The sequence below is a fragment of the Zeugodacus cucurbitae genome, chromosome 5, assembly GCF_028554725.1.
Source record: "Zeugodacus cucurbitae isolate PBARC_wt_2022May chromosome 5, idZeuCucr1.2, whole genome shotgun sequence".
NCBI classification, from domain to species: Eukaryota; Metazoa; Arthropoda; class Insecta; order Diptera; family Tephritidae; genus Zeugodacus; species Zeugodacus cucurbitae.
Genome location: NC_071670.1, coordinates 42,074,145 through 42,099,692, shown reverse-complemented (window position 1 = coordinate 42,099,692; position 25,548 = coordinate 42,074,145). Strand labels below are relative to the sequence as shown.

The 25,548-nt window shown below is 36.4% G+C and overlaps 6 protein-coding genes across 8 annotated transcripts in view; 4 read left to right on the top strand and 2 right to left on the bottom strand.

Annotated features, from left to right (window-relative positions):
• The first annotated feature begins 273 nt into the window (after positions 1–273).
• LOC105216200 (histone acetyltransferase KAT8) lies at positions 274–1,962 on the top strand. Its single transcript, XM_011190583.3, has one exon. The coding sequence runs from the start codon at positions 401–403 to the stop codon at positions 1,928–1,930; it is 1,530 nt and encodes a 509-aa protein (XP_011188885.2). The 5' UTR covers positions 274–400; the 3' UTR covers positions 1,931–1,962.
• Positions 1,963–2,115: 153 nt separating this feature from the next.
• On the top strand, positions 2,116–9,228 carry LOC105216199 (glycosylphosphatidylinositol anchor attachment 1 protein). 2 transcript variants are annotated; one of them, XM_054232550.1, is made up of 6 exons: positions 2,116–2,405; positions 2,461–2,811; positions 2,872–3,063; positions 3,130–4,229; positions 4,305–4,475; positions 8,801–9,228. In XM_054232550.1, the coding sequence occupies exons 1-5, from the start codon at positions 2,228–2,230 to the stop codon at positions 4,431–4,433; spliced, it is 1,950 nt and encodes a 649-aa protein (XP_054088525.1). In that variant the 5' UTR covers positions 2,116–2,227; the 3' UTR covers positions 4,434–4,475; positions 8,801–9,228. The 2 variants fall into 2 exon arrangements, with proteins under 2 accessions (XP_054088525.1, XP_011188884.2); XM_011190582.3 differs by lacking the exon at positions 8,801–9,228 and having other exon boundaries at positions 4,305–4,535.
• Positions 4,295–8,347, bottom strand: LOC105216195 (myb protein). Its single transcript, XM_011190579.3, has 2 exons — positions 6,232–8,347; positions 4,295–6,165 (listed from the first exon to the last, which is right to left on the bottom strand). Exons 1-2 carry the CDS (start codon positions 7,487–7,489, stop codon positions 5,471–5,473), a joined length of 1,953 nt encoding a protein of 650 aa, XP_011188881.2. The 5' UTR covers positions 7,490–8,347; the 3' UTR covers positions 4,295–5,470.
• Positions 9,045–10,714, top strand: LOC105216194 (geminin). 2 transcript variants are annotated; one of them, XM_011190577.3, is made up of 3 exons: positions 9,083–9,224; positions 9,515–9,630; positions 9,759–10,714. In XM_011190577.3, the coding sequence occupies exons 1-3, from the start codon at positions 9,165–9,167 to the stop codon at positions 10,255–10,257; spliced, it is 675 nt and encodes a 224-aa protein (XP_011188879.1). In that variant the 5' UTR covers positions 9,083–9,164; the 3' UTR covers positions 10,258–10,714. The 2 variants fall into 2 exon arrangements, with proteins under 2 accessions (XP_011188880.1, XP_011188879.1); XM_011190578.3 differs by lacking the exon at positions 9,515–9,630 and having other exon boundaries at positions 9,045–9,224.
• Positions 10,715–10,828: 114 nt separating this feature from the next.
• LOC114803525 (probable ATP-dependent DNA helicase HFM1) overlaps positions 10,829–25,548 on the top strand; it is a 31,496-nt gene continuing 16,776 nt past the window's right edge. The window contains exons 1-6 of the mRNA XM_054232542.1: positions 10,829–11,088; positions 11,169–11,850; positions 11,917–12,061; positions 12,223–12,341; positions 12,582–12,774; positions 12,853–12,978. Of these exons, the coding sequence (XP_054088517.1) occupies positions 11,061–11,088; positions 11,169–11,850; positions 11,917–12,061; positions 12,223–12,341; positions 12,582–12,774; positions 12,853–12,978 (1,293 nt within the window). The 5' untranslated portion in view covers positions 10,829–11,060. The remainder of the gene's footprint in view (positions 11,089–11,168; positions 11,851–11,916; positions 12,062–12,222; positions 12,342–12,581; positions 12,775–12,852; positions 12,979–25,548) is intronic.
• On the bottom strand, positions 14,014–18,221 carry LOC105216193 (uncharacterized). Its single transcript, XM_054232554.1, has 3 exons — positions 17,892–18,221; positions 14,490–14,570; positions 14,014–14,430 (listed from the first exon to the last, which is right to left on the bottom strand). Exons 1-3 carry the CDS (start codon positions 17,994–17,996, stop codon positions 14,308–14,310), a joined length of 309 nt encoding a protein of 102 aa, XP_054088529.1. The 5' UTR covers positions 17,997–18,221; the 3' UTR covers positions 14,014–14,307.

Genomic DNA, 25,548 nt, shown 5'->3' with positions numbered 1-25,548 from the left:
TATAATGGTCAAATTGTCAAAAATACCGGAAACTCTTGTATACGTGTGATTGTTCATCCCTTTCTTACACATTGGGTTAAGGTATGCAAAATTATGTATGTGTTAGTTTCTATGCTAATCTTGTCAATTTATTGAAGTTTTGGTAGTCATGAATCTTTAAACTTGGCATCATTTTTTGTAGTTTGTAAAAAATGCAACCCTGTTCTTCAATGAAATATTTCGACACCTTTACAAACTTGGCAGCACTATTTATGTATTATTATAAATATCCAGTCACAATAAATACCATGTTTTTTCGTCTATTGAGCATGCAATAATTAGAAGAAGTAGACAAAAACATTTTCCAATTGATTGGACGCGTAACTAAAAATTATTAAAAATACAAATAAATGTGCGCATAATGACGGTAACAGAAAGTGCAAAGACAAATAACAGTGATAAAACAACTCCTGAAGAAGAACAGAAGTTGACTGCAATAGATAGAAAGGATACAGAAGCCAATAAAACTACCACAGAAACTACTGGAAAAACACCGGCCAACGAAAATGTTGCAACCAAAACAAATGCAGAGTTAGGCCCTACAACAACAACTGCAACAAATAATCAAAGCGATATGCAAATAAATACCGGTGATGTATATCTTATCAAACGCGCTGATGGTAATGTGTATCCAGCACAAATTATACAGTCTCGTCCCGGAGAACCAGCCTCGAGTAGTTCTGCCAGCACACCCGCTGAATACTATGTGCACTATGTTGGGCTAAACAGACGACTGGATGAATGGGTTTCCCGTGATCGCATAACGGACGCTACCGATGCAGAGACAGCAAGTGAAGCTGCCAATTCTGCAGATACTGCGGATGGTAATGGTGGGAAAACAATTAAACAGTTAAGTAAGGAGCAAATCGCAAACTTAGAAAATCCCACAACCATGGAAAATAGTGATCGTAAATTGACACGCAATCAAAAAAGGCGACATGATGAAATTAATCATGTGCAGAAAACATACGCAGAAATGGATCCAACAACAGCAGCGTTGGAGAAAGAGCACGAAGCCATTACAAAGGTTAAATATATCGACAAGCTGCGTATTGGACGTTTTGAAATAGATACTTGGTATTTCAGCCCTTACCCTGAGGAATATGGTAAAGTGGGTACATTATATGTTTGTGAGTATTGCCTTAAGTATATGCGTTTTCAAAAGACCTACCGCTATCACGCATCCGAATGTACACAGCGACAACCACCAGGAAATGAAATATATCGTAAAGGCACCATATCTATATTTGAAATTGATGGCAAAGAGCATAAACTTTACTGCCAAATACTGTGTTTAATGGCGAAGTTGTTTTTGGATCACAAAACATTATACTACGATGTAGAGCCATTCTACTTTTACGTACTTTGCGAAATAGATAAGCGCGGAGCACATATAGTCGGCTATTTTTCGAAGGAGAAGGAGTCACCTGAAAATAATGTTGCTTGTATATTAATTCTGCCACCATATCAACGGAAAGGATATGGAAAATTATTAATAGCCTTCAGCTATGAATTGTCAAGGCGTGAAGGTGTAGTTGGTAGTCCGGAAAAGCCACTTTCCGATTTGGGACGCTTAAGCTACCGTAGTTATTGGGCTTATACGTTGCTGGAGTTTATGAAAGAATGTCGTACAACAACGCAAAGTATTAAAGAGCTAAGTGAATTAAGTGGCATAACACAGGAAGATATCATTTATACTCTGCAATCAATGAAAATGGTTAAATACTGGAAAGGACAGCATGTCATTTGTGTAACACCGAAGACAGTTATGGAACATTTGCAGTTGCCGCAATTTAAGAAACCCATGTTGACTGTGGATCCGGCCTATCTGCGTTGGGTGCCACCGAAAAGAAATCCAACTGGAAATGCTAAATTTAAGAAAATAGCTTAGTTATCTTATAACACGAATAATAAAAACGCTTATTTATATTATATTAAAGAATTTGTTTTATTATTTACAAAGAAATTTTTTTATATACGAATATTGAATTTAAAGTAATAGGAATTAACTTTTAATTTGGCACACAATCAAAATTTAATGCAATTGGCAGCACTGTTATACAGTCATATATGGTTGGCAACGCAATACACGAAAACAAAACCAGCTGCTGCTCACTATACACATATTTTTCATTTTTTCCGGTCAAATAAATATTGAAAATTAAATAAAACAATTAATTTATTAATAATGGGTCTCTTATCGGACCCCTCACTAACACCACGCGGCAAATTTGGACGTACATTAGCTAAGCATAGCGGCAAAATTTCTTTATTTTTCTATGTAGCCGGCTTGGCTTGGTTCGTTTGCCTGTCACACCCTGAATTCAGCCATGGCACTTACTTATCGGAAAATGCACTCTCACCAGGTAAAGTATATGAATTAAAATGTCCAAATACGTTTTTAAAAATGTCGCTTTCTAGGACTCGTTGATCCGGAAATCGGACAAGACGCTGTACGTCTCGCGCAAAGTTTATATGAAGAATTACAACGCGAGCGTACCGATCATAAATCAACGACACCACATGCTTGGATAGCAGCAAAGATGCATCAAATTGGACTTGAGACGCATGTACATAATTTTACACTGCGTTACCCCTTTAGCTCGGGCAAAGAATATCATGGCAAAAATGTCTATGGTATATTACGTGCACCACGTATCAGCTCCACCGAGGGTGTGGTATATACGGCGCCATATCGTGCTGTTAACTCGGTACACAACGACATAACGGCTAGTGTGCCGATGTTGCTAGCATTTGCAGATTTTGCCCGCAGTGAGTGCTAATTAAAATAATCTATATGCACTCAATGCAATAATTTCATGTATCTTATAGAAAAGAATTACTGGGCAAAAGACTTGGTATTCCTAGTAACCGAACAAGAGCAACTGGGCATGCATGCCTGGTTGGAGGCTTATCATGAAGGCGGCATAAAAGATTCACCGATTTTGCGTTGTGGAAATTTACCAGCACGCGCTGGTGCGCTACAAGCCGCACTTAATTTAGAAGTGCAAGATTTAGATATTGGTAAAGTATGGCTGAGTTTATTGAATTTGCAAACATTAAATTTTTGTGTAAATTTCGCTACTTTAGATTACATTGACGTAAAAATTGAAGGTTTGAATGGCCAATTACCCAATCTGGATATGTTTAACTTGGTACAACGTCTCACCTCGCGTAGCGGTCTTTCATCCGGCTACAAGCATACGCCACGTAAGAAGCGTCGTTCACACCGTGGCTCATTGGAGGATAATCTGCGACACATGTTGGAAATGTTAAAGAGTCAGGCAACTGGTGTGCCTAATGGCAATCACGGTTTATTCCATCGTTACCGCATTGAATCACTCACACTCGAAGCGGTGAAACGCACAACAAACACCAACAACAACAATCGTTATGGCACTGCACTCTCACTCTTGAAGACCGTCGAAGGCATTTCGCGCAGCTTAAACAATCTGCTGGAACGTTTTCATCAAAGTTACTTCTTCTATATATTAGTGCAGAACGATCGCTTCGTTTCAATTGGTGATTATATGCCCTGTCTCATAGCCTTGGCCAGCCCTATGTTCATTAAGGCCTTCCTGCTTTGGCTAACCACGACAACGTGTGATGAATCCACTTCAGAGGATGAGGACAACACCGCACATGATGAAAAATTACCCATACATTTACCGTACATTTCGGTGCTGCTCTACATGGTGGCCGCGCTAGTGTTAGGCTTCTGCTGCAACACCTTACCATACAGTCAACATGTCAGAGACTACTTCCATGCTATGGGGGTCAGCACACAATTGAGTGTTGCACTCATTTTGGGTGTGCAAGTGGTGTTGGGCACTTTATTGCCACTACTCTACACATTCCCCGAGGCCGGGTTGGAATTGCTACATATTGGTGCGTTAATATTCACAGGCGTAGCTTTGATTGTCACCGGACTATTGAACTTTGCTTTGGGCTTCATATTGGCGGTGTTCATCTCACCCATCACAATATTACTGCAAAGCGAGAATGCAAGCGGCTTTCGTCAGAAATTAACGCGTATTTACACCTTACTGCTCAATCCCATTGTTGCCATATATTTGCTGGTCGCATGGTTGACACTCTTTGAATTCCCAGAGTTGGCATTAAAAGAGTTGGCTTTGCGCGCCTACACCGCCACTTTGGATGCAATAACTTATGGTCTCATGGACAGTATTGTAAGTAAAGAAAGATTGTGGAAGCTTGTGTGCTTGTTTGTTTAACTGATTTGGATTTTATCTTCTTTTATGCAGATTTATGGCAATTGGCTGTATACCGCAATTGCTGCTGTTTATTTCCCATTGTGGATTTTGTATTGGACTTTGGCTTTGGGCCGGAAGTGCACAACTACTAAAACAACGTTTGATAAAAAAATGAATTAAATTTTAATACATATGCCATTAATTGCAGGGAATATTAAATTGGTATGTATGTATTTATGTGTTTTAAATAAAATATGCCAGCCGCTACGCGGATACACAAAAGTTTGTGGTGAAATTTTTTTTTTGGTATATGTATGTGTGTATAGTACACACGTAGACACACATATCACTGCTGTTGCTACCAAAAATGTATATTTGTTTATCCGTGCATTTCATAAGAATTCCACATTTCCACATAAAAACAAAAAAAAAATATTATAAACGCGATTTTTAACTGCTTAACTGTTGTATTTATTTGATAAAAAAGTTTTTAGATATTACGCTTGGTGTTCTCATTTCTTGAGTAGGTACAATATTCGTTTATGTATTGTTAATAATTTAATTTCTTGAATTACATGATAGCAGTGCACCGGGTTTTTACAATTAATTTTATTATTTTTTTTTAATTTTTTATATATAAAATAAAAAAAAAAGATTTCATCATTTACAAACTTAAATAACGGTTTGTTTGTTTGTTAGTTTGCTATTAGCCAATTTGTATATATAACTTACACATATGTATATACACTGTTGCATATATGTATATATGTAAAATACATGCATACAACAATTATAAAACATGCATCGTGTACTATTGATAAATTTTTCAAAATTCTTTGGACTTAATTACTAGTTGCGACTGCAAATGCCGTTTTTTTACAATAATATGTATATATATTTATATGTATATATACGCTCGTAATAAATAAAAATATATGTATGTATGTATATGTATATCGTGTCAGCAACCGCAAACCTTATATGCATGTATTTTCTGTATGTAGATATATTGTAAAAAAAAAAACAAAATATATAATTAACACGATAACGATCGTAGCATAGAAACAATAATTCAAAAAAAAAAAAATACGCAAATCTCCTATATATGTATGTACTCATATATGCATGCAACTACGGTATTTCCTTAAGTGTTAGCCTAGTTAATCAACAATTATGTTTAGAAAATTGCCTCGTAGAGTTTGTTCTTTGTGCTCACGTCATTTTTGCTTTTCAAAATTCAGCGAGCGCGGCATTAGCGAGAGATTTTTTAAGCATGCATGCGCCTGTTGCACCATGAACTGTTGATCCTTGGTTTGGCCGCATGCCAATTTCTCCCATTTAGGATCCAAATATTGTTGTCCATTGCGTTCGCGTGGCGCTAATGCTGCCAATGCATTTTGACAATGTTGTTGTTGGTGTCGTTGTTGTCGCTGTTGTTGTGGACTATTCTCTTTTTTGGCTTCTTCATTGGTTTCAAGTAGTAGATCCGCTTCACTGCATAATGTATCTTTCATAATGATTGTTGTCGGTGAGAAGGCAATTGATTCGCTCGAAGTAAGAAATTTACTCGGCGTTTCAGTTTCGAAAGGCAATGGTTTCTTCTCGTGCTTCATACTGGGCATAACATTCTCCCCCCAACTGGTGATCAATGATTTGCGTGCCTTCTTGGTCGGTTGTGTTACTGAGGAACCACCAACAGTACTTCTAGAACCATCGTTAGTCAAATCCGCGTCCGATGAGATATTCTCCTTTTTAATACACATATTATTTGAGTCATTCACTTGTTCTTCGTGTATGATTTCGGCCAGGTCCTCGACTAACGAGGAAGGACTTGGTGGAATGTAACGTCGCTTCTTGCCTAGCGCTGCTAGTGCATCCTTGAATGGTGTTGGTGTGCGTGGACCTAAAATACCTGTAAAAAATTTATACATTTTAGTGTTTATACTATTATAAAATCTTATTAATTTCTCTTTCTCACTTTTATGCGGCGTTTCGATTGATGAACTTTCCAATTCTTTTTTGATTTCTACACCGGCTCGCCCACTTCCCTTGTGTACCGGCGTACTTGCACGTAAACTTATGTCCTCAAATGATGGCAGACATGGCGAATTGAGAAATTGTGAAGGTGAAAATGGTAGCGGTTTTATGGGTGTCATAACTGGTGACTCAGGTAATTTTGTTTCCGATTTTACCCACTGACTGGATATTACACCCATATTGTCGAAGACAACTGTTGTTATTGTATTTGTTTGGCCTGCTCCCAACTCTAATGTTTGTTGTTGCTGTTGTTCTAATTGTGGTCTCGCACGTTTCAATATGTTTGGTGGCGCGCGTGTCGGTGGTGGCTTAGCAGTCTGTGGCTGTGTCTGTGACATGTGCATTGCTGCCACCGCAGATGTACTCGGTTGCTCGTGATTTTGATCGTTTTGCTGTCGCATTTGTGGGCGCTGTAATATTTGCGCTGATAATGAAAGCGGTGGAGCAGGTGCTGGCGTTGGCGCCTGCGTTTGAGTAGGTGTACTGATGCTCGCCTTTATCAGCGCCTTTAGATTTGAGCGAGAATCTTGCAAATCAGGATACTGGCGTGCTAACACTCTCAAACGATGCGGATCGTACTTACGCCGCATTGTGGAGTTCCAGTGGTTCTTTATGGCATTATCCGTACGTCCAGGTAGTAGCTTAGCTATTTTCGCCCATTGATTTCCCCATTCCGTATGTGCATTGAAAATGATGCGATCCTCTTCCTCCGTCCATGCAGTTTTCTTAATATTTGGATTGAGATGGTTATGCCAACGTTCACGACATTGTTTACCAATACGACCATTTAAGTAACGAGAAATTAGTGTCCACTTTTTTGGACCAAATCGTCGTACTAGTTCAACAACTTTTTCGTCCTCTTCTTTTGTCCAAGGACCTTTAATCAATTCAGGATTTAATACTTTAGCCCATCGCTGTTGTACTTGTTGTTCGGTACGATCCTTAAATTGTGGCGCAATCAACTCCCATTGATCACCATATTGTCCCACAAGTCCTTTCAAAAGATTATCCTCAGCTCGAGACCAACGTTTGCCGTAACCATTACCACCCGTGGTTCGCGAACTTAAACTACTAGAGTCATCATCGTTGCCACCACCATTATCCGAGCATTCCGATTCGCCTGAGTCACCACTTCCACTTTCCAAACGTTCGGCGATAAAGTACGCATCAACATTGTCCATATCCATATTTTGTTCCATTTTACTATTATTATTATTACTTGTCTATACCTTCAATCGAACGGGCACAACTATGATATGTGTGAATATCCTTAAAATATTTATATTGATGTACTCCACCACCACAATAGTGGCACTTTCCAAAGCAATTTGTATGCCTAACGTTTGCGTAATGTTTAAAAATTTCGTGCAAAGAAGTCGAATCAAATACTTTTCCACAGCTCAAACACTCAACTTCTCTGTTTTGATGCTTTTTTAGTAGTCTTGGATGTATTGCGTCGTGTTCACAACGTCCTCGCTGTGTTTGACCAGTTTGTATATTATTCGGCTTTGTGAAATTATTATTTGTATTCGAATTTAAGTTTCCAAACGGTTCCATTAAAATATATCGAATTTAACTGAATAATATTTGGTAAAAAATTCCACCTGCATGCAACAACAATTTACAACTAAACTTGAGTTTTCTCACAGTTGACTTATTCAAATTCAGCGTCCGATATTCTAATTGCATGGCAGCGAATATCAAAATTAACAAACGTGAGCAGCGACGACTGACGACACACGCTGGCAGCAGCTGTCACAAGCAGCGATCTGCTGCTGCGCCAGCTAAGTTCCACGGACGGACATACACACCCTCAGCAACTAACTTGCTGCTATTACATGCGTTAAATAGTCCTCCAATTCGCAAATTGATGCGTGTTTAACCTTTTCAAAACTAGTTGACCTTGAGCAAAAGCTAAAACACTTTTGATTGCACAAATTACTAATTTGCTACATTTAATTTTGATTTGTATTATTTACAATATTAATTTGCACAAAACGTTTCGTTCTCGTTTAACGACGGTTTTTACTTACACACACAATAGCCATTTTGAAATGAGCATACACGGTTGCATTTAGAGTTCAATGAAGAGAAGTCTTGCGCCGTTTAAAGTTTTAATGACGCCTTGAAATAAGTGAAACAAAAGATAAATTAAATAAAGTGGAACTTCTCTAACTCGAATCACCATAATCCACAAAAAAAAAAACATCGAGTGTGAGAGACTTCCGAGTTACAGAAGGTAATCTGTATGAATTTTGACTGCAATTGCCAATTCAATAGTTCGAGTTATAGAGACCTTCGAGTTATAGCAGTTCGAGTTATGGAAGTTAGACTGTATACAACGTTTTTAAAAATATAAACAATAAGAAAAATAAGAAATACATATTACTAACCTCTAAATTAGACAATGTAATCAAACAAAAATTTTAAATTATTATTGCATACATAAAGAAAATAGTTAATTTATAATAAACATTTGCATAAATATTTTTAAATATTATTTTATTTAGATCACGTGCTTCTATAATATTCTGCATAAAAAAAAATATACGCAAATGCAAAATTTCCGTAAAATATATAATTAATTTAACATCGGTGGAAATAATTCCTTCTCAACGATTGCCAATTAGCTACTGGCTATATGAGCACCTAATTGTTGAGACATTATAATGCAACCATGTGCAGAACTGCAACCAACTTCACGTTTCTACATATTTGGCGCTTTAATTTGACATTTACATTACGGAGAGCAGTGAAGGAATTTCGTTCAACCACCATAATTTAAAAACAATTTCTTTGTGAAGCAACGCAACGGCGTCTTTTACGCGCGTTCTAATAAATTTGATTAAACTGTATTAATTACAAATCGATAAAATGTCTAATGTCTCCACGAAAAAGATCTTCATTCAAATTGAATCCGCAGCCGAACAACAGGTAAGTAACTACTATTTGCTTAAAAATATACATAAAGCGAAGCCACGCCGTATGAAATTGAACAGCCTACTAACGCATTGGTGAATTTTCTATTGTTTCGTCCTCACATCACAGCCATTTTATATTCCAACATATTTATTTTTATCATACTAATATGTATTTTTTCTAATTTATATTTGTTTGGCGCATTTTGTTGTTTTTTTTTTGTTGCGGCATGGGGCACATTGTATATACATATAAACATCGCTAACTGCATTACACTTCATCCGCTTGTCTTTGATGTTGAATAGGAGAATTTAAAGAATCAACGCAAAACCTTTAAGGTGCTGCAGCCAGGTGGCGTCGCCACTGACAAAGAAAACTTGGCTGGGCGTCCACAAATTGACAAACTGAGCCGCCTCAAAGCGTAAGTTGCGTGTTTCTTCTACTAATACCAAATTGTAATGGTATATAATATGTTGTGTTTTTTTTTTTTATATGTGTATAATTGTTGATACTAACAAATCAAATAAAATTTCTTAACATAATTCACAGTGCTACTGAGGCCTCGTTGGCTTCGACAGATTTTGCCAAGCGCAAGAAGGTTGAAACGCGTGCTTCGGAAACTCAAACGAGCCCACAGAAAAATCTTAGCGTTGCAGAAAAAACGTCAATAACAGCTGAAGATCTTACTAGTGAAGAGAAACCAGGTGAATTGTATTGGGAACATTTGGCGGAGAAACGTCGTGAAGCTTTAGAGGAGACGCTAAAAGAAAATCAACATTTGCACGAACGCATTGAGGGTTTAGAAGCAGAATTGGATACCTCTCGTCAAATGTTGGAGGAGGCACGAAATTTGGTAGAAGTATTGACGGAGATGTTAAATGAAAATGAGGCTGAGCGTGAAATTGAGAGTGACGGTGGCGCCGAACAAGGTGCAGCTGCTGGCAATATACTGGAGGATGATGACAACAGCAATGCATCCAAATCGAGTGCTGAAACCCCGTTACCTAGTGCAGAGCTGAAGCGATTGGAACACCCACGCACACCTTAAACAAGTACAAGCTGCCGGAGAAGGCTGACTTTTTAGCTTTACTATATTAGCTCAATTGGAGTCGTCTCGATCAACGTACTAATTTACAAGTTTATTACCTATATATTACCTTAAATACGTTAGTTTATTTAAACATTATTTGTATTAATATTTTTACCCGACAAGTACGCACCAAAGCTAAACGACGCGACGCTGCTGCCCAGTATCGGTGCTCCAGTGCAGTACAAAATAGTTATTAATCCTTACATTTATTACAACTTTTTTTTTTTTAATTTGTAATTAAAATCCAAACGTTCAACTGTTTTAAGTAATTAATTTTTAATGTTTGTCCGGTATTAGTTACGGATTTGAAATGGAAATTCATTGTTTACATTTATTTCCTACTAGGATTAACAATTGCGAACGTATGCATATGTAGTTCTTGAAAACTTAAATAAATTTATTAGTTGTTGTCAAATTGTGATTGTCTAATTATGTTAATTATATTAAAAAACACAAATATCGGCGCATAGTATGTGTGCATGCACGCCGATGCGTTACATTTAATTTCACATACGCCCTGAAGTATGCAAAATAATTTTGAGGGTTTTGTGCATTGAAAGAAGAGTCCAACTGGCGACTTGCTTCGATTTTAGGCATTTCTTTTTCACATGCTACTTCCTATAGGCGATATATTTTCGTTTTAATGTGCAAATAAATATGTAAACAGTGCTGCCAAATCGTTGCTTAAAATTCGAAGCGTAGTTTACCGCTAATTTTTTGACGTTTCCGCTCATTTCTTTGTGCGCCGTCATCCAATAAGGATGGAAATTAAGAATTGTGCAGATATTCGTATCCTTTTCAATCAAAAACAGGAAAAATAAACACATTTTAATTTAAACAACGGTTTACTTAATATTTCATTTACACAGCAACGCCATTTCGCCGTATATTTGAACACTATCCATCTTTCAATGCAGTACAATCGTCACTTTTAAATGTGCTGTTACACACCAATAGATCGGTGGTACTGAGTGCACCCACAGGTTCTGGCAAAACAGTAGCTTTTGAGTTGGCCATCGTGCGTATGTTACACGATCTTGCACATGACACTAACAGCGCTCAGGAGCAGTGCACTCGAGTAACACCAGTCAAAGCGGTGTATGTGGCACCAATTAAAGCACTTTGTGCTGAACGTTTTGATGATTGGAATAGACGTTTCAAAATTCGGCTCGGCATAGAGTGTCTACTCATCACCGGCGATAGTGAATTGGATGAACTGGCACGTCTGCATAGTGCTCAAGTGATTATCACTACACCGGAGAAATGGGATTCGTTAACACGTCATTGGCGTGATTGTCGTGATGTTATCAGCTCAATACGACTCTTTCTCATTGACGAAGTGCATTTGCTGAATGAAGATGTGCGTGGTCCAGTGTTAGAAGCTATAGTCTCACGTATGCATACCATTGCATGTGATGCTATGAATAAGCCTTTGCGTTTTGTTGTTGCCTCAGCTACTATACCAAATGTACATGACATAACATGTTGGATTTCAGGTATTGTTGGTGGCGGTAGCAATAGGATTAATCATGGAACTGTTGCGGAATTGGTGTAAGAAATTCAATTTAGCATTTCCTAACCTTACATTTTGAAATATACTTTCTACGATCGATCTAGTTACTCAGATGCAGATCGTCCGGTGCCATTGGAGAAACATGTATTGGGTTTTAATTGGAGTTTACGTGGTTTTAAATTTGATATGAGTCTCAATTATAAGTTATTGGACATATTGCGCAAATATGCCGACTGTAAAGCCACTTTGGTAAGTGCGAAAATGATAATTTGTTTTGAATATTTATATTTAGGTATGAAGCGGCGGCAAGTAATTTAGGCACAAGTAAGGGAGGCAGTAATATTTGAGTTTATGGAAAATATTTATGAAATTGATTTTTGTTAAATTTTATGTTCACTTTATTATTACAGATTTTTTGCAATAGTCGAAAATCTGCCGAAATGGCGGCAACAGTTTTAGAGAAAAATATCACCACACTTTACGCACTCAGTGACCAACAGAAGACAAATCTTACGCAACTTGTGCAAGAGTAAGTGTATATTTACTATTGTTTTCAACTTTAGTTAGAAAAAAATGTAGCGCTTGTCAGTTTTTTAAATTAGTTTTTAGTAAATAAAATGATTTTGTTCGCGTTAAGTGAAGCTTAGTGGTTGAAAAAAAAGTGCACAGAAACCTAATACGTATTATTTTTGTGCCTGCAAACATAAACAAATACTTTTAGTGTTACTAAATATACTTTTTTCTTGTTTTCTCTCATTACTGCCTTTAGTTTGCACGACAGTAAACTGCGCAAATTGATTGCACATGGCATCGCTTACCATCATGCCGGCATGAGTTTAAGTGATCGTAGCAAAATTGAGGAGAGCTTCCGTCAGGGTAACCTAATGGTTTTGCTCTGCACCAACACTTTAGCAATGGGCGTCAATTTGCCAGCACGCCTTGTGGTCATCAAGTCAACTGAGGTAATTTTCTAAACGCGATTTTCGCTTACAAATGCAAAGCAGTTATGTACTAATTTGTTAACAATTGTAAATCATTAGTATTATCACCTTGGTAATATGATGGAATATCCCGAGAGTACTTTGTTGCAAATGATTGGACGCGCTGGACGGCCGCAATACGATACAAAAGGTGTTGCTGTGATTCTAACGCATATGAGGAATGTGGTGAGTTGGAACTATTGTTTTTATATAACCAACTATAACTGAATAATAATTAGTGAATGTAATAGTGAAACGTTTTTTAAGAATGTGTCTAAGTGCCAATGTGACAGCTTTGGAGGTTAGTTTTAAATTTTTTGTGTGCAAAAAAGTGAATTGAAATAATTTTTCATATTTTTAGTCGGTTTGATTAATGTGAAACACGTTGTATTTAGATAAAAAATAACGGAAAAAGTAGTGATTAAATAATGACCGTTACTGTATTGGATCTTAGTTTTATATTTTTTATGTGTAAAAAGTGAATCGAATATAATTTCAAATTTGATTAATGTGAAACACGTTATATAAAGATAAAAAATACCGAAAAAAATTAGTTAACAGCTATTGTGCTACTCCATAAAACCTTGTTTGTAAGAACACAAAGCCTGAATTTTCGTGGTCTCTTTTAAGTAAAAAAAATCCTTTATTATTTTATAATTGAGCCATTTTCCATTCATTCTTATGTGTAACTGTAACAAATATCGATATGCCTGTGGCAGTTATTAATTTTTTTTTTGAATTTGTATTGTCAAAAGGTACATAGTGAACGCTTTCTACGCTTAAAGCGAAGAAGATGATGTACATTTAATACAAATAGTATATGCATATAGTATTATATAAAAATAACAATATCAATATCATAATATAATATTTAACATTTATACGTTTAGAAACATATGTAAAAGAGTTATATAAAATATATATAGTTGAAGACATCATTTAACTAAAGAAAGGGTGGAAATTGAAAGTATATAAAAGTGTGTAGAAAAATTGTATTTACAATGTTCGCATTTAAAAAGTTTAATTTCATTCATAATGGCGTAGAAGTTATTGCTGTTGCTGCACACAAGCCTTTTAATGTAATTGTTAAACTTAAAGTCCTCCATCGTTGTTTAGCTTCATACATACATTTATGCCTTTGCGCGTACCTATGTCTGTCTGTTTGTGCGTATGCTTCTCTGGACATACATACATATGTACATATTCATATGTATATTTATGTATGTACATATGTATTGCGTGTGTGTTGTTGCTTTCTTAGATATGCAATATTTTGCTATATTTGCTGCATATACATATTACCACTTAGCTAATAATTAACTAAATATTTATTTATTTATTTTTCACGTTCTCCTGCTCCGCAAAAAATTCTAATTGATTTCATTGTTGTTGTTGTTGTATATATTCCATCACCATTCCTTGTTTTAACATTTTCCGTTGGATTGTACTGCTTGACATGCGCTTTTCCGGTGTTATGCGTGTGTTTATCGCTGGTTTTTTAGCCGCATTAGCTTTCTAACCCAATGGGTTTGTTGTATCGAACGTCACTTTAGGCACAAAACCATTCTCGCCCTCTACGGTGTAGGCAACGGTCATAAGGCGTCCATCTGGCAGCCACACAGAGTATTGTCCAGACACCTGTGAAGTTTTAGTATTGTATTTCGCATTTATTTTTTCCAATTTTGTCTGTTTCTTACCTTTCCGGCAGCGTCGCCTGCTTCGTTTTTGTTGAAGAATAGCTCTTTTTCGGGATCCTTAACCTCATATTGGTATTCATACTGTAAAGAGTGGATTTATATTAAATAAACACTCGTATTATGATGTATACTAAATAAATAATAATAATTTTGGTTTGTTAAGATATATTTATGTATATTGGTATCCCTGGAATTATAAAAGTAGCATGGACTTTTTCAATTATGCAGCATTATAATTAGTTTTGTTAAGTTAGAAGGGGATTACCCTTTAACTCTAAATACCAGCCGTGAACATAGAAAAACTCCTGTTTTTAAACCTTTTATATATATGTATATAGACTAAGCGAAGATTTTCTAACCTTAAAATTTGTAAATTTTTTATATATCAATCCTTAACAAATCTTCGTTCTACTATTTAAACTCAGACATTCAGATGATTTCAAAACACAAATGAGTTTAATTTAAAACAAATAAAAACAATTGGTTAAAAATTAAAAAAAAATAATAATTCACATTCATATTTATTTTTTAGACGCTCTACTCTTAATTTTTGCTGCGTGTATATTACCGTTGTATCACTAAACTCGGAGTTCTTCAAGTTAAGCTTAGGGAAGAATTTTAATAGGCGATGTATTCTACATTCAAATTCTAATTTATCGAATATAGTATTTCTCTAATTGATGGTTCCAGTTGGGATTTCAATTCGTATTAATATTATAAATGAAAATTTCTAGAAAAATTTGTAATATTTTGTTTTTCAAGCCGCTGTACACTCGTTACTCGACTCTGGCACGCGATTGCGATGCTTTAATTCTTCGACTTGCAAGAAGATTTTCAGTTTCTGATGAAGATTCTCCATCACGGCATCCTTTTGATAACTATTTTCAGAAAGTTGAGATTTATATCCATAATATTTTCTATCATTAAATATAGCTTATGTTATAGCCTAGACAGACGGCAGAGTTAACTTCGATTAACTGCGCTTTTAATCATTTGTAGGTGACAGATGGCAGCAAAGCGAGTTATAAACACCCATAAACAGCTGATTGGCAAAAATATTTTCAGTTTGGTAAAATAAAATTGGATAGAAGGCAAATATTGCGGTTGCGGTTTACATTTAAGTGAAAAACAGCTGCTTATTATAAGAAAACAGAAAAACAGTTTTGCTTATTTTCTTTCATAGGTTAAAAGCGGCCATGTTTAACTATGTTGCCAACGAAAATGTCACTAATTCTCTAAAATTTTGAGGATTAAATGGGAGTTAACAAACGGAGTTAACTGAGATAACACTCGAATTAACCCCGATTAAAGCAGTTAATCCGTATTAACGCCGCCGTCTGTCAGGGGTATTACTCGGGGTGAATGCAGCTTTCCAATGGTAAAAGAATTTTTAAAATCGGCACAGTAGTTTTTGAGTTTATTCATTACAAACACACATACAAATCTCTCTCCTCTTTATAATAGTAAGTATAGATAACTTTGAATAATTTTCCCAGTTAAAACTCACGATTTCAATTTGGTAATTTTTGCACTTACACTTTTTACAACAATCTCATTTTAATAATCAACATATTCATATGATTGGAAATAGTCATATAATTTCTTTGCTTATTCGACACAAACTCACATTACCTATAGATGTACATATATTATTAATATTAACAGTGACTAAATTATTAATAATAGAAGCAGTTAGTACTGGTTTTAAGCGGTATCTCAATATCTTAGTCTTAAACGTTAGAGATTATCATATTATAGAATCATCTTATTTCCCCAATGTATTTTCTGTTGTTGCTATAGTAGTAGCTGAAAACATTCCTCATATAATTTAAGTTAGGTTCAATCGTTGTTCCCCACTAGAGGAATCCCACTTAGACTATTAATGCCAAACTATTGATGCCAAAAACAAATTACTATTTCACTAAAATTTAAGAATCAACAAAAATCCTAGAACATATCACAAATCTGTAGAGGTGTTTTACTTCTACAAGAATGTACAAAAAAATGAAAACCAAAAAACGTTTCCTTATAGCTTGCAAAAGCGGGGTATTCCAAAATGAATTGTTGAGAAAATTCTTCTTCATCCTCCTCCAAGCAGCAAATTTTAAATTTGACCGCGTGAATTTTTATGGGAAAATTGCCAGTTAAATAGAACCCCTATGACTAGGATAAGGTGAGATAAAATCTTACTTAGAGAACTGAAGAGTTCTCTAGGCCTCTTGCGATTTAGCTTGGACCAAAAGGCTCTTGCGACAGAACAAGTGCTAGTGACTTTCTAGCGCATGCTCCCTTCAGCTGAGGCCCATCAAATCCAGAAGTAAATTAAAAGAGGTGTTCCCACTTGTTCCCATTACACTGTAGTTGGATACTGGATGTAGACTGGATTAAATTATATTAAGTAGACTCAAATAATTGTTGTTGGATAAAGAAAATGCTTAAATTACCACAACAAAATGCTTACAATTATTTTCCAGAGTATTTAAGAACCGCTAGTGGGTTTAACCCAATTTGAAAACTATTTTGATAAATTTTTTCAAATTAGTCCGTTGAAATTTTTTTAAACGGAGCAAATTTGCTTATTTTTGTATCTTTAATTTGAATATTTAATTTCACTATTATAAAATTGGTATATTTTCAATTCTACTAGACTGTTCTAATACAAGTTAGAAAGGTCCCTTAATCTTGAAAAAGGGTTCCTTCGCTTAGAAAAAATATATATTATATTATAGACAAAAATCCCAAACGAAAAAAAAATGTTGAATATTTTATATATTGAAGAATGATTTAAAACAGTTTAAAGGTTTTGGAAATTTGAAAAAAAATACCGTTAAATTTACCAAATATTTTTTTATATTTTTTTCGTATGTTCTTATGCAATTCTCTTCGGAATATTTTTGACATCAGAATTAGGTTTTTATTAAAGAAATTTAGTCAAAGTCGACTCTTAGCCAGAACAGTCTACAGTATATTGCATGCAGAAATGCATTTATTATGCGATGCACCCACTTCTCTGTGCTGTCTGTCTGTCGAGTTAATTAAGTGCTATTGTACAATTTACTTTGATTGCAGTTTTATCAGTGTTGACAGGGTAATTTTTCTAAATTAACTGGCGCTCACACTTCGTACTCTGGCGTTATTGCGCAAAACAATGCGAATGAGAAAATAAATAATTCACTTTTAAAGAATAATTGCTTTACGTTTTTTTTAACGACTACCATTTAAGTTTCAATGTTTAAATTGACGATGATTCATTATGCGATAGGCGTTTTGCTCAATAGTTATTGCTATTTTGCATTTATTTTATCAACTACTCACAAGCATTATACTACTACTATCTACTATTTAGAGACAAAAATACATTTTTTTTTTATTGAAAAACGCATTTTAGTTGTGAAAATTTACCGGCTCAGGTTGTTCGGGCGCCTGCGGACGTGCTTGCACCAATAGCACACCAACAACGAGCACAATCAACGCGACATACGACACTCTAACGGACAAGATCTCCATTTTTTCACACGTCTACTAGTTGCTATCCTTTAAGCGGCAGTGAAATTTATTTTTGATTTTATTTTCTTGATTCCAGCAAATAGTTGAATCCTTCCACACTTCACGCGTTCACTAACTTCGTCTATGCAAGCGAGTGTGTGTGTGTAGTTCACGAATGCCCTCTATACGTTCGTTCACTATTTTTGTATTGGCTTAACCGTATTCGTGCTCGGAGACGCTTTTAATTCGTACTGACACTTTGAGCCGTTGCGCATTTGTCTTTTATATGTGCAGTTGGCGGCAAATGTGCCGCACATCGCATAGGTCAAAGGTGTTGAGGAGAAGCTACAGCAACGGCAACAGCAACAGCAACAGTTGCTGCGGTAGTTGCGGTGGTGGCGGTGGCGGTGTTGGTGTTAGTGGTGGTAGCTGCGGCAGTCACCAAAAGCCGGTGATGATGCTCTCGCCTCTTCGTTACGAATATCTACTGTGTTTGGTGTTGTTATAAGAGTTATTGTTGTTATTGTTGTTGTTGTAACGCTGTATGTTTGTATGTATAATAGGTACTAACGCTAAGTCGCATCTATAACAATGGCCCAAACGACTCAGCTCAGTATGCACAATGCAAACCCATACAGACATAGATACATATATACATATGTATCTATATCTAACGGTCTGTCGTGTGTATTGCACTCGATCTGCGAAATTCAGTGTGACTCTTCTCCATTACAACTCCACACATTTTGGCTGAGTTGCTCGTGTTGCATAGCATTTTGATGCTGTCGTGTGGTTGGTATTGTTGTTGTTGTTATTGTGTAGAAGTATTCCCCTAACGCCATAACGCCATAACGCCAAATCTATATACAGACATACATACTTAGATATACATAAGTAGGTGTCTTAAGCATATTGGCCTTTACGCTGCAGCACTTTTGGTTTAAGTTCTTTAAGTGGCCATCAACTGTCATGTTGTTGTTATTTGTTTTGCTTTACTGGTCCACTCCACTCCGTTGCTTAGACACCGGTAATACTTTAAATATACATACATTTACATTTGGTACTATCTTCAATACTCCAAATGATCTTCACTCAAAATAATAATATCCTCACGACGCTCACCGTTGCCGACGTCGCTGCTGGCGCGCTGCTGCAGATTGATTCTTGATTCATATGACTATGAATATATTAATATGTTAATCAATTGAATGTTGAATTAGCTTTTCAATGCAGGCATAACCTAGTGCAGTCTGGTCTGTATGGAAATTTATTTGTTTTTTTTTTTTGCTGTTTGACCATTTTTTTTATTGAAAACCTTTTTTTTCTGTTTAGCGCGAAGGTATTTGAAATGTTGTTTGCATTTGATTTATGGGCAAACTTCATAAGCACATCTCCGTATAGACATCTGGTTATATATAATATGTATTATATACAATAAATAAAACTTGTAATTATTTATTTTAGTATGTGCATCCATGCAAGGTGTTTGTGCATTTCATAAAAGCAGTGTAACGTAACATTTTATTTGAAATTTACATCTGCTAATCTGTGCATGTAAAAAATATAATTTATTAATTGTTAATCAATTGTGGAAGTAGTATGATTCAATATTGGTATTGAATGTAAGAAGATGTCTTAGGATTTTTGCAATAACAAGTGAGGAAGGGCTATTTTCGTGAGTAACATCCTATAAAGATAAAGATATTGACATCACTATATTTGGCACATTGGAGCTAGAGGTGGGTCTGTTTGTCATGATCATGTTTGTCATATATATGTGGGACTGGGGTGATTCTAGGGTTATTTGTGTTGTGTCCAATCCATTGTGTTGGTTGTGTCCGATCGATTGAGCCATTTCTGATAAATCGATATCACCCCTAAACACTTTTTTTTGAAACTCGTTTGGGTCGTCTTTTTGTTGTTGTAGCGGTTATACAAATCTGCCTGAACCGGCAAGCATAAATCAATTGTCATCGAAGTCATCTAACGGAGGCCAGGAAACGAGTTGTTTAGACTGGGTCGGGTCAAAGGGAAAAGGGCGTTAGTTAGTAGGGTCAATTGGGAATGCAAAGTGGTGATCAGTGTCATACGTGGATTTTTTACATGCAGAACATATATTGAGTATGTCGGGGTTCAGTCTGGCTAGGTATGAGTTTAATATACTACAGTATCCTGAACGAAGTTGAATGGCGTTCAGTTCTTCGGGACATCTTATTTTTAAATGATCGACGAACTTTGCATTGTTAGTTGCTGTTGAGTCTCTCAACTGGGTATATCACCGAAAGGATTTCAATTTATGATGGATCGAAGGATTAAAATTATTTAAAAACAAGTAAGGAAGGGCTAAGTTCGGGTGTAACCCGCCTTAAAAACCTATGGTCCGATTTCGGCGATTTTTAGAATGGGGCTGCCACACTATTAACATAGTATTTGTGCAAAGTTCTGCACCGATATCTTCACTAGTGCTTACTTTATATATTGTAAAGTAAACGATTCAGATTGTCTTCAAAGTTCTGGTATATAGGAAGTAGGCGTGGTTGTGAAGCGATTTGGCCTATTTTCACAACATATCATTGGAATGTAAGGAAACTATTACAAACCAAGTTTCATTGAAATCAGTCAAGTAGTTGCTGAGATATGGTTTTTGACCCATAAGTGGGCGACGCCACGCCCATTTTCCATTTTGTAAAAATATCTGAGTGCAGCTTTCATCTGCCATTTCTTATGTGAAATTTAGTGTTTCTGACGTTTTTCGTTAGTTAGTTAACCCACTTTTAGTAATTTTCAACCTAACCTTTGAATGTGAGGGGGCGTGGTTATTATCTGATTTCTGTCATTTTTGGACTGTATAAGGAAATGGTAAAAAAAAATGACTGCAGAAAGTTTGGCTTATATAGCTCTATTGGTTTGCGAGATATATACAAAAAACCGATTTGGGGGCGGGGCCACGTCCACTTCCCCAAAAAAATTACATCCAAATATGCCCCTTCATAGTGCGATCCTTCATACCAAATTTTATTTCCATAGCTTTATTTATGGCTTAGTTATGGCACTTTATGTGTTTTCGGTTTTCGCCATTTTGTGGGCGTGGCAGTGGTCCGATTTTGCAACAATCGCAACCTTCCTATGTTGCCAAGAAATAAGTGTGCCAAGTTTCATCAAGATATCTTAATTTTTACTCAAGTTACAGCTTGCACAGACGGACGGACGGACGGACAGACAGACATTCGGATTTGAACTCCACTCTTCACCCTGATCACTTTGGTATATATAACCCTATATCTAACTCGTTTAGTTGTGGGTGTTACAAACAACCGTTGTATGAACAAAATTATAATACTCTCTTTAGCAACTTTTGTTGTGAGAGTATAAAAAAATGTTTCTCACGGCCCATATAGCGTTCGTCAAGCAGAGCACGCATGTGTGTATACATAATCTTTGTCGCATTGAATATATAATTGAACACTTAATGTAATAGAACCAACCAAAATCAAGTTGTACAATATTGGCGGCTTATTCTAATAAGAATCGCAGTAAATCTAATAGGTTTTGAATAGTTAAACGTGTCAGTACTGAAAATATAAATAAATATAAGAAAAGTCTAAAATGTGTCCAGTGGTCTGTTGTGCTCACCCATCTTCACAGAGCAAAAACTTAAATCAACACTCTAATAAATTCAAGAATTGGTCCTTGGGCAAGTGAGCTCATGGATTTTACTCCTTACTCACTACCACCTAGTGGTAATATTTTGCTTGACACAGGCCAGTGCTTGTTATCCTCCACTTTATCTTCTCTACCTTCCTATATTGTATAATAACCCATTACAAAGAAAAGCTCAGACCGCTCGGCCACTGATAGACGAGTTGTTTTGTCTTCGAGCTTTCCAAAATGGTAGAAAACAATATAAACCTACCTAAACCTAAACAATAAAACCCTACCTCTAACCAATCTCATCTCGAACACCCAATGTTCCGAAAAACTTTGTAAGTTAATGTTATGACAATGAGTTATCGGGTCTAAGGAGCCGTAATTGGTCTGGTCAATGCGGGTCACCACAAAAACCAACAAATTGTGTAGAGTTAGACCTGGGAAACCTAAAATTGGCCAGATTTTCAATATGCCATCTATGGAAGATCATTTTTTGAGTGTTTTCTTATTTGAAACATCACTGCTGTATACTTTAGATATATATTATTTTAATATCGTGGAAATCATTAAGTAATAATGTTAGATCTTTATATGGAGGTTAGAATATTTATATTTTAACTTCTTGATGCTAGTTACTACGTTCTTTTACTGATTCGATTGTGATATAGAGAAACTTTGGTAAGCTTCTAATAAGATTTTCTTTAAAAGGTTTTGAGGTTATGCTCACAAAGGTAAACTGGCCTGCCTTCACAAAAGCCAAAGTCTTCAGAATCCGGCTCGAAGTCACCTTGAATAAAATTAAAACTGCACGGTGTTGCTCATCAGCATAAGTTTGTCTTCAATGCTGTGCCTTGTTCTAAATATTTCCCTGAATGGAATTTTGTTAAATTCAATAGAACTCCTTTCTTACTTGTTGCAATGCTCGTTGACCTTGATTAGCATATGTGCCCATTTATGTATGCAGAACAAAAGCATACCTGCATTGCATACCAACGAGTACACATAACTTGCGAAAAGAACTTATCACATTTAGCATTAAATTAGAAAGAGACAGGCACGTGGCGCTACAAAAGAATGGTTCCATCGCTGTGTCACTGCGCTTTTGTATCTGCACTCAACCAACATACTCGTCTCGTACGATCATAAGCCAGCTTGCTACCTCAACGTGCTATAAATAATTGTTATTGGATCCGGTCGGGCAATTGATGCGACACCATACGTTGCGATACGATTATATCTAGCCAATTTGAGATTCCCAAATGTCAACTGTTTATTTGCCATTTACCGCGATTACACGTAACGGTTAGATTTAGTTATTGTTGTCATCGGTTTATTTGTTGTTGTTTTTGTTGTTGGTGCTGGCTGCATTGCATCTTTTGCTTGTCATAGGTTATATTTTTTGTATTCACGATAAACCCAATGAACATTTAAAGTTTGTATTTTTGTTTGAGGTTAATTAATAGCTGAAGTGTCTGAAATCTGAGTTGAATCTACATATATATCTTGTTCAAGTGTGAGAGAGTTTGAAACTATCAGAAATCTTTTTAACCCCAACGGTTGGAAAAACTAAATGCATGCATCACTAAATGCAAACTTAATGATTTCGAAATGCAAATAGTGTTTTCGAGCTTAGACTTAGGATCCAAAGTCACTAGTTTTCCCACACATGAGTCTCTATTGCTCGCCGAATACCGGCATAAGTCTATTTGCTGTGCGGAATGCGGTACATTAACTGTATTATACGCAGTGCGTTTTAAAAGATATGATAGGGATTGCTACTCCTTGGATTACCTCTTTCAAGTCAATTAAATCGATCGAGTCAAGCGATTTTTTTGTTCTCAAAGGCAACATATCCTTGGGGACCTTAAAAAATGGTACCTCAAAATGTATGTGTTGTACAATTGAACGACATTGATCAGAACTTAATAAATTAGATTTTCTAAAACACTTAGACACTACTTTTTTCTTTGGTAAATAAACTGGTCCCAGTCTAATTTCGCTGCGTATCCTTCAGAAGGTCTCAAACTGAGTTTAACTACTGGAGGATTTTAAGCTCGTGGAATCGAGAATCGAGACGAGACGAGATTCCTTTAATATTAAATTACTTTTTTAGAGTAATTTAGGTATGAGATTAGGCAAGATTACTTGAAATATAATATGGTGTGTTAAGAATTTATTTTCGGTCTATTACCAAAACTAACTAAGTCCTTGAGTTCTATATCGATGACATAGACATAGTCCAGCGATTAAAAAGACTGCGGCTACGCTGGCTAGGTCATGTTGTTCGAATTGATGAAAGTGCTCCAGCTCTGAAAGTATTCGATGCAGTACCCGCTGGTGGAAGCCGAGGAAGAGGGAGACCTCCACTCCGATGGAAGGACCAGGTGGAGAAGGACCTGGCTTCGCTTGGTATAACCAATTGGCGCCAAACTGCCAGAAGGAGGGAGACGTGGCGCGCTGTTTTGGACACGGCTATAGCCATGTAAGCGGTGTCTACGCCAGTCAAGAAGAAGAAGAGTCACAACTACTACAATGCAACTTCGTTTTGGATATTGTAGCAGGTTAAACTCCTACCTATCCAGACTGAACCCCGACATACCCAATATACATATGTCCGGCATGCAAAGAGTCACCGTATGATACTTACCACCCTTTTGCATGCCCCATAAACCCTACTCATGTAACACCCTTTCCCTTTGGTCCGTCCCTCTCGAAACAACTCGTTTCCTGGACTTCCGTTTGATGACTGCAATGACAATGGATTTAGGCTTACCGGCTCAGGCAGGTTTGGGTAACCTCTACAACAACATCAGGTCACAGTTCCATTTAGAGAAGATATGGCGACGACGACGATATGGGTATCAGGACGATCTAAATGTAGGAGTTTTTTGGTATAAGAATGGACAAAGATTTTCAGTGGGATCCTTCATGACATGTCATGGGGATCAGTCTCCTAATCTAACCTAATATGAGAATCAGAACTTTCATACCGCTATGGCTAATTTCAGGTCGTTCTGTTATTATTTAATTCCGCTATTGACTAAATTCAGAACGTTGAGTATTCATTACTTGGCGTGCATGTCCTTCCATAATTACATCTGCTGTCTTGAATTAAGAGACTTAAGAACTCCATAAGAAGAATAAATAATGTATCAGCTTATTCAATTGAACGCTTACGGGGTTTCCTGTCAGTATAAATTTACGGCAGAAGCGACGTTTGAACCATTAGGAAAATAAAAACTAGAAAATCCATACAAAGTGTCTATTTGTAGAGTAACCGCAATGATGTTAGAAACAACAACAACAGCAGCAGCAATAATCAAAATAAAACTAATAAGTCAGGCAGCAAAGCAAAGCAAAGATAGTAGAACAACAAGAAACTAACGCTTGAACAATGATAAGGTGAGCAAAGTTGAGCAACTTTTTTGTAGTTGTGGGTTTTCTTTTATGCCATCGCAGCTTCTTTGAGGATTTTATTTTATATAATAACGACATGTATAAATATAATACTCGTGCTTAGCCAACAATTCGCTGTTTAACATAACGCAAAAAAAAATTGCTGCATCCGTGTAGATTCGCTAGAGCAAGACTCTTTAATGCCATGATAAATGTTGGGGACCCACAATAGCGTATTGAATGGCGCTGCTAGTGTGGTTGGCTGGTGGTGGACTGACTGCCAGTCAGCAGCATATGATTCCCAATTTAGCCAGCCAGCAAGCGAGCCGATGAACCGAGCAAGTCACATGAAATGGCCAAAGATGAAATAGAAGAAGACACTTCAAGCGATCTCTAACTTGATGCAGGCCTTACCCAGTGTGGGTCGAACAGCATTACAGACGAACGTTTTTTTTCGTTCAACTTTGCTGCCATATCACTGGTCCAACATTTTACGGTGTCTTATTGATGGCATCTTCTAAATTCTCTC

Bases quoted from the DNA above. Each gene is read 5' to 3' on its own strand.
- LOC105216200 (XM_011190583.3), top strand. From the start codon at position 401: ATGACGGTAACAGAAAGTGCAAAGACAAATAACAGTGATAAAACAACT.
- LOC105216199 (XM_054232550.1), top strand. From the start codon at position 2,228: ATGGGTCTCTTATCGGACCCCTCACTAACACCACGCGGCAAATTTGGA. The intron at 2,406-2,460 runs GTAAAGTATATG...GTCGCTTTCTAG, and splicing joins GGAAAATGCACTCTCACCAG to GACTCGTTGATCCGGAAATC. The intron at 4,230-4,304 runs GTAAGTAAAGAA...TCTTTTATGCAG, and splicing joins ATGGTCTCATGGACAGTATT to ATTTATGGCAATTGGCTGTA.
- LOC105216195 (XM_011190579.3), bottom strand. From the start codon at position 7,489: ATGGAACAAAATATGGATATGGACAATGTTGATGCGTACTTTATCGCC. The intron at 6,166-6,231 runs GTGAGAAAGAGA...AATTTTTTACAG, and splicing joins AATCGAAACGCCGCATAAAA to GTATTTTAGGTCCACGCACA.
- LOC105216194 (XM_011190577.3), top strand. From the start codon at position 9,165: ATGTCTAATGTCTCCACGAAAAAGATCTTCATTCAAATTGAATCCGCA. The intron at 9,225-9,514 runs GTAAGTAACTAC...GATGTTGAATAG, and splicing joins AATCCGCAGCCGAACAACAG to GAGAATTTAAAGAATCAACG. The intron at 9,631-9,758 runs GTAAGTTGCGTG...CATAATTCACAG, and splicing joins AAACTGAGCCGCCTCAAAGC to TGCTACTGAGGCCTCGTTGG.
- LOC105216193 (XM_054232554.1), bottom strand. From the start codon at position 17,996: ATGGAGATCTTGTCCGTTAGAGTGTCGTATGTCGCGTTGATTGTGCTC. The intron at 14,571-17,891 runs GTAAATTTTCAC...CACTCTTTACAG, and splicing joins CGCCCGAACAACCTGAGCCG to TATGAATACCAATATGAGGT. The intron at 14,431-14,489 runs GTAAGAAACAGA...AAAACTTCACAG, and splicing joins CAGGCGACGCTGCCGGAAAG to GTGTCTGGACAATACTCTGT.